At 37.7% G+C, this 18,239-nt stretch overlaps 1 protein-coding gene across 1 annotated transcript in view; it reads right to left on the reverse strand.

Moving 5' to 3' along the window:
- The window catches only part of LOC145992139 (pre-piRNA 3'-exonuclease trimmer-like), a 150,110-nt gene that overhangs the window by 109,647 nt on the left and 22,224 nt on the right, over window positions 1-18,239 (reverse strand). The window contains exons 6-8 of the mRNA XM_083128404.1: window positions 10,655-10,756; window positions 7,545-7,661; window positions 470-566 (exon numbers count right to left, since the gene is read on the reverse strand). Coding sequence (XP_082984530.1) covers window positions 470-566; window positions 7,545-7,661; window positions 10,655-10,756 — 316 coding nt within the window. The remainder of the gene's footprint in view (window positions 1-469; window positions 567-7,544; window positions 7,662-10,654; window positions 10,757-18,239) is intronic.

An 18,239-nucleotide genomic window follows, 5' to 3' on the forward strand; every position in this document is an offset into this window, starting at 1 on the left:
ATGTTGGAGAACTTTGCCATTCCCCAAATTCCCACCCGTTTCACATTTCAGCAGGCTGGTGCCCCAGCACACTTTCATAGAGATATTATCACATTTCTGAATGAAATGTTTCCTGAACATTGGATCGGAAGAGGGGGCCCAACTGCCTGGCCACCAAGATACCCAGATTTGGTTCCATTAGTCTCCTTTGCATGGGGCTTTATTAAAGATGTGTACAAAAGTTCACAATATGGGAGATCCGAGACAGTGTATCGTTTGGATATTTGTTGAGCTACAAATGGTGCCACATCGAGGTGTACCAGCGTACATAAAAACTTTCTGAGTTACTTTGTACAAAACCGGGACAAGAAAGTTAATAAACTTTACAGATGCTAAAATTTAATGTATTTTTGTATACCTCTAGCTCTAGTATTTGCATTATCACTGTAACAAATTTTAGATTATTTTTTAAACAAATGCAAAACTGTACCTGTAATTTTGTCCAGCTAGTATGTGTGCTAACCGTATAAATACAAATCCAGTCGAATAAGCATCACAGCCTGCTTCATGAAACATTTCCTCAGACACTGAAAAAAAGAGAGCAAAAGGCATTAAAATATATATCACTGCTCTTGCAAAGCTTAAACAGTAAATATAAGTTTTCTAATATGCATAGAATCAATTAATGGTTCAGAATGTTAGAGGGTTAAATACAAAACTACATAAATTATACTCTAGTATATGCCTCGAAAATTATGATGTTGTTATACTAACGGAAACTTGGCTAAATGTAGGTGTATATGATGGAGAGTTCATAGATAAACGGTGCAATGTTTATCGTCAAGATCGGGTCCATAGGGAGGGGGAGGTGTCTTGGTTGCTGTAGTAAAGAAATATTCTGATGAGGAATTTAAAATCAGTATAGAACATGTAGAAATAGCATGTATCAAATTTATATTTGAATATACAAGTTAATTTTTTATCAGTATATTTCCCACCAAAATCACCAATTAAGAAGTATCAGGAATTTTTTGAATTTGTCGAGGAGATTGCTAACCGGCGTAGCTTCAAAATAATTATTGTTGATGATTTTAATATTACCAAAATAATAGATGATCAATTTGATTTAATGGAGGTGGACCTTTAAGTACCTCCCTTGCCAACTTTTTATCAGTGGGCAATCTTAAATCAGTTATTCACGTAAAAAATAAAAATGGAAAAACCCTTGATTTATTGTTGACAATTATAAGGGATAGCATGACCCTTATTAGAAATTTACACCCATTGCTTGAGGCAGACCATCATCACCTTCCATCACTATTTATCCAGGTCTTTGTAAACAAAAAGGTTACTTGTGGTAAATCAAATCCAGTTACTGTATACAATTATGCAAGGGCAGATTTCTATAATATGTACAAACACTTGGAAAATGAAAAATGGGACAACTTAGCTACTTACAAGAATCCCAATGAAGCTTTAGACTGTTTTTACGAGGTAATTAATGGTATTGTAGAAATATATGTAGCGAAAAGATCAATATGTAAAAACATTCTTATCTATGTTGGTTCACATCAAACATAATAAGGACTTAAAAAGAAACATACAGAAGGAGATGAAATACTCAGATTATTATCAAACTAAATTTGTTGAATTACGTAAAAAACTAAAAAGTAGGGCTGGCGATGATACCAAAGATTTTGAGTGGCTATTGAGGCCAAGAGAAACAACTCATTTGTCAAGATTTGTCCTTTTCAAAAGTTCGTTCACCCTTCCTTGTGACAGGTTGGGATCCCGCACAAGAATTCCAGGTACATTTCCGAAAATGATGCACCCTCCTGGGAAGCAGATGACAAGATCAAAGGCAGGACTAAAGCGAAAGCACTGAGCCCAAAAGTGACATCAAAGGCATGTAACTGCCTGGTGGTCAACACTATGTGAAATAAAAGAAACAATTCATTGCTAATTCTTGCTCGTAAACTCGTGGGTTAAAAACGTGACATTTTCAAAACCAGCATTGTTATAATGCTAGGGTCATTCCGGAGTTCCTGGGAAAGGGGTGAATGTCGCTGTGGGAGGGAGGGTTGTGTATTTTCTTCTTCTGCTCTACCCTTCTGTGTGACTACTGCCCAATGCCGACACTGCATTGCCGACGTTGCAAATGCCAGAGAATAATGGACAGCAGGTCATATACAGAGCTGCCAAATAAGCATTAAATATATATCTGTATTTGTGTATATTTTTATGCCTTTTTCCTCCCTCCCCAGTTTAATCCAAACGATAAGAATGTTGTTTACATTTGTATTTATCTTGCATTCCTTGTGCAAGTTGTACGCTATACGCACTACATACATTTTATTACACACTATAATTTTCTCTGGCAGGGACACCGATTTTTTCGGTGTATCTGCAACATTTTAACAATGCTTGCAACATTTCAAAAACTTCTTCTTCTTTTTTTGCATCCACTGGGGGTAGAAAGAAGTTCACATAAAATGTCACAGGACATTTTATGTGATATAATGTTATATTATAATAATTTGGAGTATTTGATATCATTAATGCTAATGTGATGTGATGTGATGAGTTTTGTGACTCAGTAACTAGCCTTTGTTATTTTACTGGAATTATACAAGTATCGGTATCGGTTGGAATCGGTATAGGCAAATTGTGGTATCTGTTCAGTCCTACTAAAAAGCATGATAAATATAGCATATAAAACATATGTATCAGAAATCGAGAACAATTTAATAAGCAACACCAAAACTTTTTGAAATTTTATAAGAAACAAGAAAAAAACAAACAGGGAACTAGCTCATATAATGTATAAGGGTAATAAGGTTTTGCTGTGTATGCTTCGAATCCTTCAACATATAACATCTTTCAATCCTCTGACATGATAGTATCTCAGACGTTGGTGGTAGACTCTATCACCAACGCAGAATGCAAAGAAGCCATAAAGAGACTGACATCATCAAAATTTAGTGGTCCCGACCAATTGCCAGCATACATATTCAAAGGTTGTGCCAAATTATTATGTACCCCTTTGTGGTATATTTACAATATTTTTCTAAAAATGCAATTTTTTCCTGATCTTCGGAAAATCAGTAAAATTTGTCTCTCCCCCCCTCCCCCTGAAAAAAAGGATATGAAGTTCAAAATGCACATAGAAATTATGGCTGGCATGTAAGAAACAGAAAAATATTTGCATTATTGCCGTATGACCAATGTAACACGAGTTGTACCCCTGAAACGAAACGCTTGTACGCCACTGTCTCAAGCTTCGGAATTGAGCGAAATGCAGAGTAACATTGAATTGACTACAGCTCAGAAACTAAATGCCCTAGAGATATGAAAGATATACCATTGAACGCAGAATGAATCACAGATTCAGACGATATATAATTTATGCACATTCGGCGTACATATGGAGGGGGAAAGGGGAAAATCCCCTCAAAAATACTTTTCTTAAAAAAAAATGGTGTTTCCCCCTGCCCCCCGAAAAAAAATGTCAAAATGCACAAAATGCAAAATTTATGCAAATTTGGCGTATATATGGAGGGGGAAGGGAGAAAACATCCAAAAATTATTTTAAAAAATTGTCACTTCACCCAAAAAATGTCCTTGCACTTGGGCACAAAACGACACCTACACACAACATTCACGGACGAAAAATTAGAACACAGTGAAAAATGTGCGCTGATTCTTGCAGCTGCTTGAAATTCTATTTTTAGACAATACAAAGGTTTCCTTCAGCGTGCTTCGAAATTCCATATTCACAACGCAGATTCAACAACCAGTCTTCCCCCACCACCTGCTTGCGCCCCCACGGAAAACTTTCATTTTGACATCGGATACTGATAAACAAGCTTCCTTCGAATGCAGTTAACATGAGGGAGTGAAAAGCATTGCTTTAGAACAACAAAAGAGAAGTCCCTTTTCCCCTCCATTTTCATGAAGACAAAAAGAAATGCAAAAAAATATTTCTGTGAAATACATGTGTTAGGAACAATATAAAAAAAATCGAAATTCTAGCCAAAAATAGAAAAGATATAACGTAAAAACTACGACCTTAGTACAGCGTCTCGATCGAGATGCTTGGTACCGGGAGGGTTACATTTGGGTATCTCGATCGAGATGCTTGGGTCCCAAAAGGTTAATTACCTTGTTTGAACCAAATTAGAATATGCAAGTGTAGTCTGGTCACCTTACACACAATGTAATAGTAAAAAGAATGAAGAGAAAGAATAGAAAGAATTCAGAAGAAATTTGTTCGTTACTTGTATTACAAAAAATACAAAAGATCATCTTTTCAGGATCAGGTATCGTATAAACAACTACTCAGTGAATTCAATGTTACACCTTTGTACAATAGGAGAGTGGTGTCAGATCAATTATTCTTATATAAGTTAGTCAATGGGCTAGTCGACAGTCCAAGTCTCCTCCAAACATTAAACGTTAATGCTAAGAAGGACATGTTACGGTTCAGAAGCCTTTTTATTACAGCAAATCCCTCAACAGTGCACCAGAATTCGCCCATTCTAAGATTATATATTAAACACAATGAATTAGTCAGATACGGTTGAGACTTGGATTTCGCTATGTCATTCAAGCAATTCCTGTCTGTCCTTCAAAGAATGTAATGAACAAATCAAATAATTATAGATGTTTTCTGTATACGTAGGTATGTTTGTAAATATAATTATCCCCATGTGTGTGTGTGTACATTTGTTTATATATGTATATATCAATGTCTGCATATAGATATGTATTGTGTTCCACTTCTGTAAATGTCATTTTTAGATTTATGTTTTCTATAAAATTTGTGCTAGTATTCCTTAATCAATGATTTTTGCTCTATTTCTTCTTCTTTTGTTTTGTATTATTGAAATGGTAATTTTTAATTGTTTACAATATATGTAAGCCTATTGTAATTGGAGTGAAAGCTCTGTTATAGGTAAAAATAAATAAATAAAATAAATAAATTCAAATCCGGGAACTTTTCTAATGTTGGAAGCGGCCCCGGTGCCCACCCAGCGTCGAATGACATGGGTACCTGGGGGAAACCCCGGGGGGTAAAGGCAGTCAGGGGCATGATGCTGATCACATCACCCCACTCATGACCGGATCAAGAAAGTGTGTGGCGTTACCCCCACATCCCCTATACGCCTTCATGGCGTGGTGCTAAGCCCAGGGGAGCACTTTTTTTTTTTTTTTTAATAAATCTGTTAACCCTACTATCAGATTAAAAATTATAGATACTCGAGTTTGGACTCCAATATTAAAAAGTAACCATCATACCTAAATAAAAAAAAGTTCCATCAAAATTTAGCTTATTCAACCACGTTATTTTTCGAGTATGTTTTCTATTTTTTATCGCCGCGAGAACAAAAAATGTTTTTTTTTTTTTCAAACGATCGCACTCTTTGAAATTCTGCAAATCAAAAATGGATTGTCTGATCCGTATGAAATTTTAGTAGGGTGCAGGCAGAAATGTTTTAAACACAGTTATTAATTTTCAGGTTTTCAAAATTTGTCAGAAAACTGTTCTTTTCAATTTTCCGGAACAACTTTTTTATTAGTATTGGGTAGTCCTACAAATCCAACATTGGTCTGTTTTCAAGCTCTTTGAATCCGTTTTTAAAATGCATTATATCATTGTCAATTCACATTGCTGTATGTGGAATGTGGCAACACTGCACACAGCAATGTTCGTTGAACTGTGGAAACTGCAGGCTGGCGCTGCGAGTCAATGCTTGTGATGTTGCTACGTTCCACGTACATGTTTACTCCGTTATGACCTCGAAGGGATGCTTTTCGTGATGAGCCTCTGCAAATCTCAAGCGATTAGCATCCATAGGGCCGATGCAAGAACCAAATTTCCCAGAAAATTTGATACAACGCTTTTCCATAGGTGCATTATTAATTTTTAAAATCCTCTCCTCCTCCTTCTCCAAAAGTATTTAACTATTTTCAATGAGACTTGGAACATAACAGCAACATCTGAGATTTTACGAGTCACTTTGGTATATTACTATGACCATAGCAGTCTTCCAAATAAGATTTTCTTGTAAAATTGTATGGCTTTTTATTCCTCTCCAGGTTAATTTTCATTATTGGGCGATAAAATGCTTAAATTTTAGTACCGCTAAGAGTTCAGTCATTCGGGGGGGGGGGGGGGGAGCTTAGTTTTCGAATCTAGCTACCACCAGAAGCAGCAATCTGCTGAAAGTCAAAATAACATTCTTTAACCCCTTAAGTGTTGAATTTGTTGAACAAGTCGCTACTGGAAAATGTAGGTATTTTCGTCAAATTCAGTACTCCGCACTTAAGGGGTTAAGAAGAAGAAAGATATTCACCTGTGTACATGCATTTTGTTCGTAATAACTAGGACCCGGATTCTCAGGTTTTAACCTATTTTATTCCTTACTTTGTAACGTCACTATTCTAACATATACAACCTTTGACAATAAAGTTCGGTGAATGATCCTGAATATCGAAAGTAGACGAATTCTTAATGAAACCTGCATCACCCCGTCGGAAGAAGGTCAAGGCGTAAAAATCACGCATCAAGACGATGCTTATCACTTGCTTTTCCAGTGATGGCATGATCCACAAGGAATTCCTGCCGGAGGGAACAACAATTTTTCCACCTTGGCCTTCTTCCGACGGGGTGATGCAGGAGAACGCCATTCCATGCTTTGGCGTTTCGTTTCAGGGTCGTACCTCACACACCAGCTCTCATTCTCTGTAGCAATGCATTGCAAGAAATTTGGATCTGAATCCTCCAGATTTCTTTCTCTTCCCACGCCTCAAAATCGCTTTGAAAGGTCAGAGATTTGAGGATATTCCGGACATCCAACGGAACGTGACGAGTGTCTTGAACACCATCCCGAAAGAAGACTTTTCTAAAAGTTTCCAGGACATGTACAGCTGTTCTCAACGGTGCATAGCCATGAGAGGGGATTACTTCAAAGGACAGTAAGGTAGGTTTCATTAATAATTCGATATTCAGGATCATTCACCGAACTTTATTGTCAGAGGTTGTATTTTCGTTTTAGCCATTTCTTAATGAAATACATGAATCCTATAGGTCCTAAAAATGGCTAAAAGAAGTTAAGATCCTAAAAAGGCTAAATTGAAATTTTCAGCTAAATAAATGTAAAAAATAAAAAAATGCTGAAACCTGGTTTTGTTTCATCAGAATAAACACATTGTTACCTGTACGCCCTAATAACCATATTTGCATCACCACTGGATAATTTACTACCTTTTCCAAAAGAAAAATTAAGTCTTCTTACATATTGTTGTATGAGAACCAGAGGTGCATAATCCCAAAAATGCGGTTTTCGATTTCGTGTAACATATTACCTCTGCGAGAGCTCTATTTGGAGTTAGATTGACATATCTACATTTCTAATCCTTAGCAGTGAGGTGGAGTCATGTATCTCCAATTTACCGACTCTCTTTAGGCCAGACGTATTTCCTTTCTCCTGTAAATTTCATAAACTGGAGTTACATCCCTCTAGTTCGCACATTACAATATATGTAAAATACTACACACTTACAGTATCTGTCAAATCCTTCTGTATGCTTTATGATTGGAGAGTATAATATTATCTGCGAGCCTTTTCCTTCTTTCATAAAATGGTACAGTTTGCTCAACGAGTTGGACTCCCACAATTCTGAAACAACAGAATATAAAATACAGTAATTAACTATTTTTCACAGATCTAATAATGGAATGAGTATGCATAGTTTATTGCTATTGTTCATTTTTACAATTAATACCTAAAAATGGATATTTTAACAATGAATATTAGCCAAGAAGTCCAGATATCTTGACAGGTACGTACAGTGGAATGCTGATTTTACGTCTGCATTGTACATGATCCAAACTGAGCAAAATTACATAAAATTTTTTTCTTGGATATTACATTTGCCCACATTTTATTTTTTTCCTCTGGGTTCCATGAAAAAATGTAAAACTAGCTTCCACTGTATAATGCTACAACAATGGTCACTAAACTGCTGTTTCCCAACAAATCTGCGCATTAGATAAGAATCTAGTACTATGGCTGAAACAACATTGCTTTGATTTAATAACAACATTACCAATGCAAATACAAGATCTGTCAATAAAGTAATGAGACATACCTTTGACACCTATCAGCTCATAAGATACGAGAATTTCTACCAACTTAACCAACTAGTGGAATTAATCTCAAAAGAGGAACTCTTACGTTTCAGAATCCAAATCCCTAACCCCCCACCACCTATCCATCATACCCAACCAACATTTGAGAAGATCCAAACAATTAACAACACAGAGAGAAGCAGAACCAAACCCTCCATAACTCCAGTGAGATCCAATCGAGGAAGACCTAGAAGCACCAGAGGGAGCAGCCCGCAGAAGATTATTCACTACATTCGGTGGGAAAGAAGAGGAAATAGATGGCAATGAGACTAGCCAGGCTCTCTGGTACAAGCCATCAAGTTATCACAGCAAGGATTTGACCCAGAGCATAGGATAATATCACTACCACTAACAGATAACACACCGTAATACCATGTAATACTTCTTACGAGACACCCTCCTAACGTATCCAGGATTTCTCACTCCTCTGGCATCCATGAGGTCCTTCTTGTACTGATGTTCCCCAGTTCCCAATTATCCTACTGCAAAGACACCCTCTCCCCCACCCCCTTAATTGTCTCAAATTTATTAATCTTGACACTTCTTACTAGACCTTACTAATTCATGGTGATGACGTACTTTTAACAAATAAAAATTAACAACAAATAGATGCTTTTAAACTTCCTACCACTCCCAATTAATAAATTTGTCAACCTTAAATCCCTAAACTATTAACTCTTTTATCCCATTTCATACACTTTACACTAGTATTTACCTTCTGATTGCTAACATGCTAAAATGTTCTCACTAACGTCAAGATCTGAAAATTAATAATTGTAGATCTAACACACTAACATTTTAAACCTACTAACACTTTTATAACCAATGATTATTCTGGTCTCCAAATAATCATTGGTTCTTTTTCTGGTATGATATTAAATCACACCATCATGTAAAAAAAATGGAGATAACAAATAAAGGATAAAGAACAAAGATATTTTGCGTAACTGGTGTTCCGGCATAATTTAAGGCACAAGGACGATAGTGTATACCTCTGAATGTATGCACTATCTATTTTTATATTTTAATTACTTTAACCTCTGTTTGTATGTTCAAACTATAAATCAACTTTATCTCCTTCAAAATAGTTCCCTTGGGAGGCCACACACCACCGGAAACGTTGCTCCACTCATCATAGCTGTGCTGGAAGTAGGTAATTGGAATCACCTTTAGTTGAGTGGTTACAGCTTTATCAGGAACAAGAAAAAGTCACAGGGACTCAAATCAGGGGAAAAGGGACTGAGAACCCACGGAATGTGCTTTGTTTTAGGTTTTTTTTATGAATTTTCATTTTAGGTTATTTAGTGTTGCCTTCATATAACCATGATGATGAGTGATAATATGATGGAACTGAGGAAGGAACACTTACAAAGAACACCCATGCCCAAGTTGGGATTTTAATCCAGAATTCCTGGCATTGTAGCATGCTGTGCTAACCACTCTGCCACAGAGGTCACGACTTTGCCTTAGAGAAAGGAGCTGTGCATTTAGTACTTACTGTACAAAACAAGGCTATAGATAATTTCATAAAAGTTATAGGCTTCTATACATATCAGATCAGTAAAATTTAATTATCTGTAATTTCACCAATATAATGATAGACTGATATACCTACATTGGTCAATATATATACACTACCTAACATGATTTCTGCCCATTTTGGCAACAAAAATTCCTTAACTTTTCCAGGAAATTTTTTAATGAATTTTCAGATTATTCTGTGGTTAACATGCTAGCAGCCCAATTATGAGCATTAAACTGCACTTTATGTTGAAGAAAATTAATTTTATTCAACTATTAAAATAAATGAAGAAAAATAACCAATAAAACCCTTTTACATAGATTATATCTTATTGAGTAGCTGGTTCAAGAAAAGAAGTGGAAATTAATTTTCCAAAACTTTGGCAAATACAGATCAGTTGATTTTTAATCACTTCGCAAGTTTTGTGATGTATGCATTCTCCAAATTATCTGCCATTTTCACTCACCGGTTGATTTTCCTGACTTTTTCAACTTTACCTGGATTTTTTGTAGTGAATGCACTGAGTTTACCAATATATTGTATATATATATATTTTTTTTTTTGATTTTACGTTTCCTACATTATAAAGTCTTCATAAAAAATACTGAAAAGAAGTAAAGTGTAATTTTGATTTTCAGGGGACCATGATGAAAAAAAAATTAAAATACAGGAAAGTGTAAAATCTAAGAACATAAAATTGTGGTTCTACTGTATATAATCTAGGTTCCATGGTATTTGAGTAAATGTGTGTAACAAGATGTTACTCATGATTCTAGTGTTAGGAAAATAACATTTCTGATTAGAAGTTTGCCTTTCTACTTATAAATAAAAAGGAAGTTGTAAAATGACCCGTGAATTTCCAAACCAATATTTCAGTTTGTAATCAATAGCAAACAATCAACCAGTACCATACATAAATTCAAACAAGTACATAATACAAAACAAAAATACTCTCCTACCTTCCACAGTTAGCTGCTTCTTAACTTCAAAACTGATGAACTTTGTGTCATAAATGTGCGGGAACAATTCCATCAGATTTTTCTTGAAGGTCTTGTAGTCCTCTGAAAATATAATAGATTATTATCACCACAACAAACAGAAATATGTACAGTATTCACTGAATTGCACTGTATTGTCAAGCTTTACAAAAACAAAACAAAACAAAAAAGGTTTAACAAAATTAGACAAATTCCGATGCCTAAGCATTTATCCTGCATATGTGCTTCAGTACAATTTGAATGCACAATATGGAGTAATGTCACGCTTTTGGAGTTCTTCCAGGATACTGAAAATACACGTTTGTTAGAAATTCAGTGCTTCTAAATTTATGATCTTAGCATAAATATAAATAGATGGGACAAATTGGTTGATGTTCTATACACCAGTGTATCGGTTTATCTGTCATATTGCCAATACTTTAATTATGTTGCTTTGCTATTTGTGGCCAAATCTTGCAAACAAAACATGTAACAAAATTATTCTACATTGGTGCAATAAGTAGGTTACCATGCAGTTCCAACATATACAGGGTGATTCAGTAAAAGCATGCAAATATGAAGCACAAAATAGGTGATGCACCACTGATCAATTTGAAATGGGGAACCTACGGTCAGACAAGCCACTGTAATGAAATATGGGCTGAAACATGTAGAACTCTAACATGTATTATGGTCCATAGGAATGACAAATCGGTCATATGTATGGACATTGCTGATGTACAATGTATAGTGACTTTATTGACATTGATTTATGCATATGAGTTAGATGCTTGTCATTTGAAAACTAGTTTCATAGCTTTGACAAACAGGTGATAACAACAATGTACTATTTTATACCTCCCAAGAGTTGTTCAAAATTACAACAGAAAACCAGAATGCAAGCATGAGAGCAGTGTACAAGATTTGATTTGATTTGAATTTAAAATTTTGGGTGCGTCAGCACTAACGCTATTTTGCACTTGTCACATTATACGGGGTCCAGCCCCTTATCGTTACACATAACAACTAACATTGCATAACTAAAATCATAAAATATTAAAATCTTCTGACTTTCGCTAAAAGCTGAGGCTGTAAAGGAGCACTCAGCACAAATAAGGACAAAACACAGGACAACACAAACAAAATTATACTGGCTATGGGGTCAGTCGCCAGAGCCTCGTTAGTCTGCAGTGCAGGGTGTACCACGTGGAAGTGAGGTTGACAATTGGGTGCACTACGTGGAAGGAGCACCCCTTACACCCCAGCAGTGTACAAGACTCTGCCACATCCATTACATATTCCTGGGTTGTTACGAATCACATCACAAGCAGGAATAATCCTAACAACTAATTCCATTTCACTGGAGTCTTATAAACAAGCAATTTGTGATATCCCAAGACAAGAAATGAACTAGGTTCAGGTCAGGTGACCTTACAGGCAGGGAATAGAGTTTCTGCATCCAATCGAGTGAACAGGAAAGATTACATCCAGATGCTTGCAGACAATCACACTGAAGTGAAGTGGTGTTTTGTATCTTGGTATGCTGGCTTCTCCGACCCTAGGTCCCCTATCTCAAAAAATTCAGCGGTTCAGCACCAATTTCCTGTTCAATTTTTGCATAGTTTCGCTGAATCACCCTGTACAACTAAAGAAATACCAAACTAAACATGGTTGAAAGAATCAATGTAAGAAGGTAGGCATTGGTATCAGTTTAGCAGCATCCTGATTCATTTTCTCATTAAAAAGGCAAGATTTTCTTCTCCTGTAACAAGAGGATTGCCTAGAGGTGTTCTATAACCTTTAGCCACCCTAGCCTCTTTCGCATGTAACCGTCTTGCTGCCTGAGCCAATTTTCAGCAAAATGCAGAGTTTTATAAAAATGATTGTAGATCGGATGCTAATTGCCGTAGACAGACAAATGAAATATTGTTTTACTCGGAATGAACCATAGATTCGGACTATATAAAATTTATGCACATTTGGCGTATATATGGAGGTAGGGGGGCGAGGGGAGGAAACTGAAAATTCCAAAATGTTTGAAGAAATAATGGGGGTTTCGCCCCCCCCCCCCCCCCCCCACCTGACAAAAAGTACAAGACATTGTAACAATATACATGGAAATAATCGCTGGAGTGTTACGAACAAGAAAATAATTGCACTATTATCATATGATCAATATAACAAGACTTGTACCCCCAAAACGACATGTCTGTGCGGCTCTGACTCAAGTCTCAAATTTCAACAAACGGCATAGTTACCATGTTGCTAGAACGATCGCCAGGAAAGGGGCGACGAAAGCGTGCTAAATCTTCCCCTTTCTTGCATCTGCGGCACCTTTCTATTTTTTGACAATGCGGTCACATTGCAGCAATTTGAAAAACATGTGCTTGGCAACAAAGAACTGTTTTCGTCTTGCTTTCGAACTTTTCTTTGTAATAGCACAGTTTTCCTCAAACCCTCTTCCCCCCCTCCCCCCTTGTGGCGACACGGGGAAAATTCCTTGTGACCTTGGGTACCGAGAAACAAACTTTTTACCCGTCTAGTTTCCAGTGGTGGAAGAAAAGAATTGCTAACAAATCCGGCCTTTGTTTGTCGGAATTATTTTTCCTTTTGTGAGGAAGCCGCACAAAAAAAGCTGCCATTTTCCTGCCTTTTTTGTTCGACACCAAGAAGTGCAAGAGTTATAATTGTCTAATTAACTGTTTAATTAACAAAAATGTAAAAGAAGAAAATCGCAAATCCAGCCTAAAATAGCAACATTATAACGTAAAAACTATGAGCATGATAGAGGATCTCGATCGAGATGCTCGGGATACAAGGGGTTACATGTAGGATCTCGATTGAGACGATCGGGATGCAAAAGGTGTTACAGGACCTTTTTTTGGAGTATTCTATCCTTGATTTTCTGTACATACAGTACTACAATGTTGAACACCCTGTTGTTACTGTGACTGAGCTGATACCACTTTGAAGTAATGTCGATACAGGGTGGCCACTCTAGGAACATGATAAAATTAAAGTACAGAGTGTCCGAAAAGTCACGCAACCCGGTGTTTACGACCGTATAACGGAATAGCGAAACGGAATGAGAAGAAACGCTTTCTGCCAAGAGAATGCCCTGTATATTGGGAAAATTTAGAGAGACAAACATATGTAAGAACATGCACGTTTTAATAACAAATAAGCAAAGTGTTGCCAAAGGCGGAAAAAAAATATTTGCAAATCGTGTATATTGATGCACAGAACTCACTCAGGTAAATTATTGCAACATTTCACAATACCAACGAACAATTTGGATGGCCATCTAATGAATTTGACACAAAAAGAACTTTGACGAAGTTTCAAAAACATTGCAGAAGGGAATAAATGGGCTGTTCCAAAAATCGATGTTTTCACAATATTACGAGGGACACTGGCAACACTGTTGGTGTCACGAGTCACTAACAGACGTGTTTCACCTCAGGCTATCACACTAAGGCACTTTTAACGACAATGGAGAAAGTTGGTTATTTTCGAACATATGCAATAAATTACATACACCTTGCAACCCTGAAATGTGGGTATCACTACAAATTAAAGCAAATGTTCGAAGTGTCCACCATTTTCTTGGATACATAATTTGGTTCGCTTGATCATGTTCTCAGATACCTTCCTGAGGGTTGCAGCACCGATATTATTAATTTCCTGTGTAATGTTTCGTTTCAGCTCCAATGTTCTGGGTCCCGTTTGGTATACTTTCCCCTTTAAGTAACCCCACAGAAAAAAAATCGGGCGAGCGAATGGGGCATAAATCCTTGGATATTAGACGATCACCAAAAATTCTCTCAGCATACGAAGAGATTCATCAGATGTATGGCAAGTTGCTCCATCTTGTTGTAGACAAGCATCACGTTCGTCTTCTTCCAGGAGAGCAACAAATTGCATTATGAGATCCCCGTACACAGCAGAATCCACTGTTGTCTCAAAGAATAACGGTCCCACAATATGACGTCACGATATTCCACACCATACACCGATTTTCGGAGAGTGCAAGGGTAGTTCATGCAACTGATATGGGTTTTCTGTCGACCAATGCCTGGAATTTTGGCTGTTGACATACCTATCCAATTGAAACCACATTTCAGGGTTGCAAGGTGTATGTAATTTATTGCATATGTTCGAGAATAACCAACTTTCTCCTTTGTCGTTAAAAGTGCCTTAGTGTGATAGCCTGAGGTGAAACACGTCTGTTAGTGACACGTGACACCAACAGTGTTGCCAGTGTCCCTCGTAATATTGTGAAAACATCGATTTTTGGAATAGCCCATTTATTCCCTGCTGCAATGTTTTTGAAACTTCGTCAAAGTTCTTTTTGTGACAAATTCATTAGATGGCCATCCAAATTGTTCGTTGGAATTGTGAAATGTTGCAATAATTTACCTGAGTGAGTTCTGTGCATCAATATACACGATTTGCAAATATTTTTTTTCCGCCTTTGGCAACACTTTGCTTATTTGTTATTAAAACGTGCATGTTCTTACATATGTTTGTCTCCCTAAATTTTCCCAATATACAGGGCATTCTCTTGGCAGAAAGCGTTTCTTCTCATTCCGTTTCGCTATTCCGTTATACGGTCGTAAACACCGGGTTGCGTGACTTTTCGGACACTCTGTATAATTCCCAGTTTCCACGGAGAACTTTCCAAAACTTCAAGGGTACAAGCAGATGTTCTCTCTCTTTTAAACTTACATATTACCACCTCCCCACCCATAAATATATTAACAATATAAAGGATCTGTAAGATTCCAATCCTATCCAAAAATTCTAATTCAATTCAACTGAACGGTATGTACAGGACATATTTAAAATATTTATTTTAATGTGTGGAGTTTAGGTTTGTCATTTCACATATTCAGGCTCGAAATACACAACTTCAAACACAAGTCACAAATGTTATGCGATTCTAGGAAAAAAATTGTTAATTGTACAACGATATCAAACTCAAAGTTACCAAATCAACTTCAAGAAATCTTCTGTCTGCTTAATAGATTGTACTGCAAAGGATAATAACAAAGTAAACAGAGTGAATTCTGTTTTATTTTCCATGCAGCTTTCTATTCCTAACCTGATACAAATAAAAGGTAAACTGTAAAAACTTGCCTCAAGCCATTTATAAATAGGTATAAATTCAATGGGATTTGGATTTTTTTTTTAAATTTTCAATTTTTCACATTTACGGGGAAAAATTCAAACAGAATGCATGCATAAGTCCAGGAATCAATAAGTCATGCTCAATTCCCAGAATTCAAGGAATTTCCAGTGAATAGCCACCTGCAATATCACTGAGATGTGGATACTTGAAAATTATAACAATTCAAAGTAGTATTAAATTTTCTATTGCAACTACAGGATGGTGTAAAATTCAGTTTACAACGCGGAGGAGGTGAATCGCCAAGTGAAATGAAGACGAAAATGTAAATGGAATTTTGTCGAATGACGCACCATGTCAGAGGTAGAGGATGCTGAAATCGTGTGAAAATGGACTTCACACCTCCATATGCTGACAAATAGTACTCATAAAGATGATGCGGCACGATATCCTCAAAGAAAACACACCTGTGCTAGCGAATGATGCACAAATCGCGTGTCGAAAATGAATGAGGCAGGGATTCCCCACAAGAAGTGAGGGATTCCCGGGAATATGTCCGACATGGAATGCAGGTATTGAATGGGGGTACAAAGGGAAATGACAGAGGTCACAGCACATGAAGAACATTTTGCCAGGAAGTGTCCGAAAAGCAGGCTGCAGAAGGGGATTCCCCAGAGAAGAGGGGACACAGACAACATGTGCAAGAGGTGTACTATGATACACACGTACACAAGTAGTATCCAAGGCTGTACATAGAAATGAAATACGTGCGTACATGTGAGAGAACAACCAGCACGTACTGATATCGGCTCCAAATACTACGACGGAAGATGTAGTAGTACATAAAGCTCCGCTAGAGGCGCTCAGCAGGATGCTACCTGTCGCGCCCTGCTATCGCTGGTATACGTACGTACAAACAACGCGTCAGTGTATGCAACTAGCGATCTGTCTGTCAAATACGCGTGTTGTCGCAAGGTGTTCATCCTGAGGCATGTGGTGAAATTGAGCACATTGCTAAAGTGACCGTTAGGAAGTACGTAGTGTGTACCATCTGTGTTGTCTGTACGGGGTGGACACCTGTGTGGAGTGTTCAGTGCTGTAGTCGTGAACGGTACCTCACAAGTTAGTATCGTACGTATTCGTGTGCTCCTTTGTGAGCCTGACAATGGCGACATACACCACCAACTAGCTAGCCGATATGCATCTTGTTTACGGTAAGACACACCAAAACAGCCATCAGGCAAGGCGTGTGTATCGCAAACGATTTCCAAATCGGCGCCTACCATCACATGTCCTGTTTCAACAGGTGGATGCTCCTTTACGAGAAACTGGATCTGTACGACCTAGGGTGTGGGATCGTGGCAGACCGCGCAGTGTGCGCAGTGTCCAATTTGAGGAGGAAGTGTTGGACAGGATACGGGAGATGCCAGGAACCAGCACCCGTGCCATTGCCCATGGGCGACACACGCACCATACCAATGTGTTACGCGTGCTGCACGATGAAGGTATGCACCCATACAAAGTGCAGAGGGTGCAACACCTACAGCCGACGGACTTTCCCCTACGCCTTGATTTTTTTCAGTGGTATTTGCAACAAACCCTTGCAAACCCCAATTTTCCAAATGCAGTGTTGTGGACTGACAAGGCACTATTCACTAGAGAAGGCATCTTCAATACCCATAATAGTCACGTGTGGGATGTGCAAAACCCGCATGCAATCATTGAGCGTCATTTTCAGCGACGGTTCGCAGTGAATGTGTGGTGTGGCATTGTCGGGGACAACCTGATAGGTCCATAAGTGTTGACCAATACTTTGTCCGGTGGGAACTATTGTGTGTTCCTACGGGAAGTTCTACCTGAACTGTTGGAAAATGTACACCTTGCAATTAGGCAAGATGTATGGTATCAACATGACGGTGACCCTGCACATTTTGACCGCCGAGCCAGAGCTGTACTCAACAATACATACGGTGATAGATGGATTGGTAGGCGTGGACCTGTTATGTGGCCACCTCGGTCAGCCGACCTCACAATGCTAGATTTCTTCTTGTGCGGCGAAATGAAGAAGCTGGTCTACGAAACCCTGGTGGAAAGTGTGGAGGACCTCGTTGCTCGAGTTACCGTCGCTGCTGGGATGATCACTGACATACCCAACATATTTGAGCATACCAGAGTGTCCCTGCTACGCCGATGCCATCAGTGTGTAGATGTGGCTGGCGGACATTTTCAACAACGTCTGTGATATGTATCGTATGTTATTTCCACAGGCAATAAAGAATACTTATTTTCTTGTAGTTTACGGTTATTACAAGCATAAGAAAACAGTTTTTCTTTGTGACGTTTCAGGAGAACACACGCTCCTTTCATCAGACATTTATTTTCATTTTCTTATGCTTGTAATAACCGTAAACTACAAGAAAATAATTCTATAATGCAAGC

The sequence above is a fragment of the Lepisma saccharinum genome, chromosome 9 (assembly GCF_977018435.1).
Source record: "Lepisma saccharinum chromosome 9, izLepSacc3.1, whole genome shotgun sequence".
NCBI lineage: Eukaryota > Metazoa > Arthropoda > Insecta > Zygentoma > Lepismatidae > Lepisma > Lepisma saccharinum.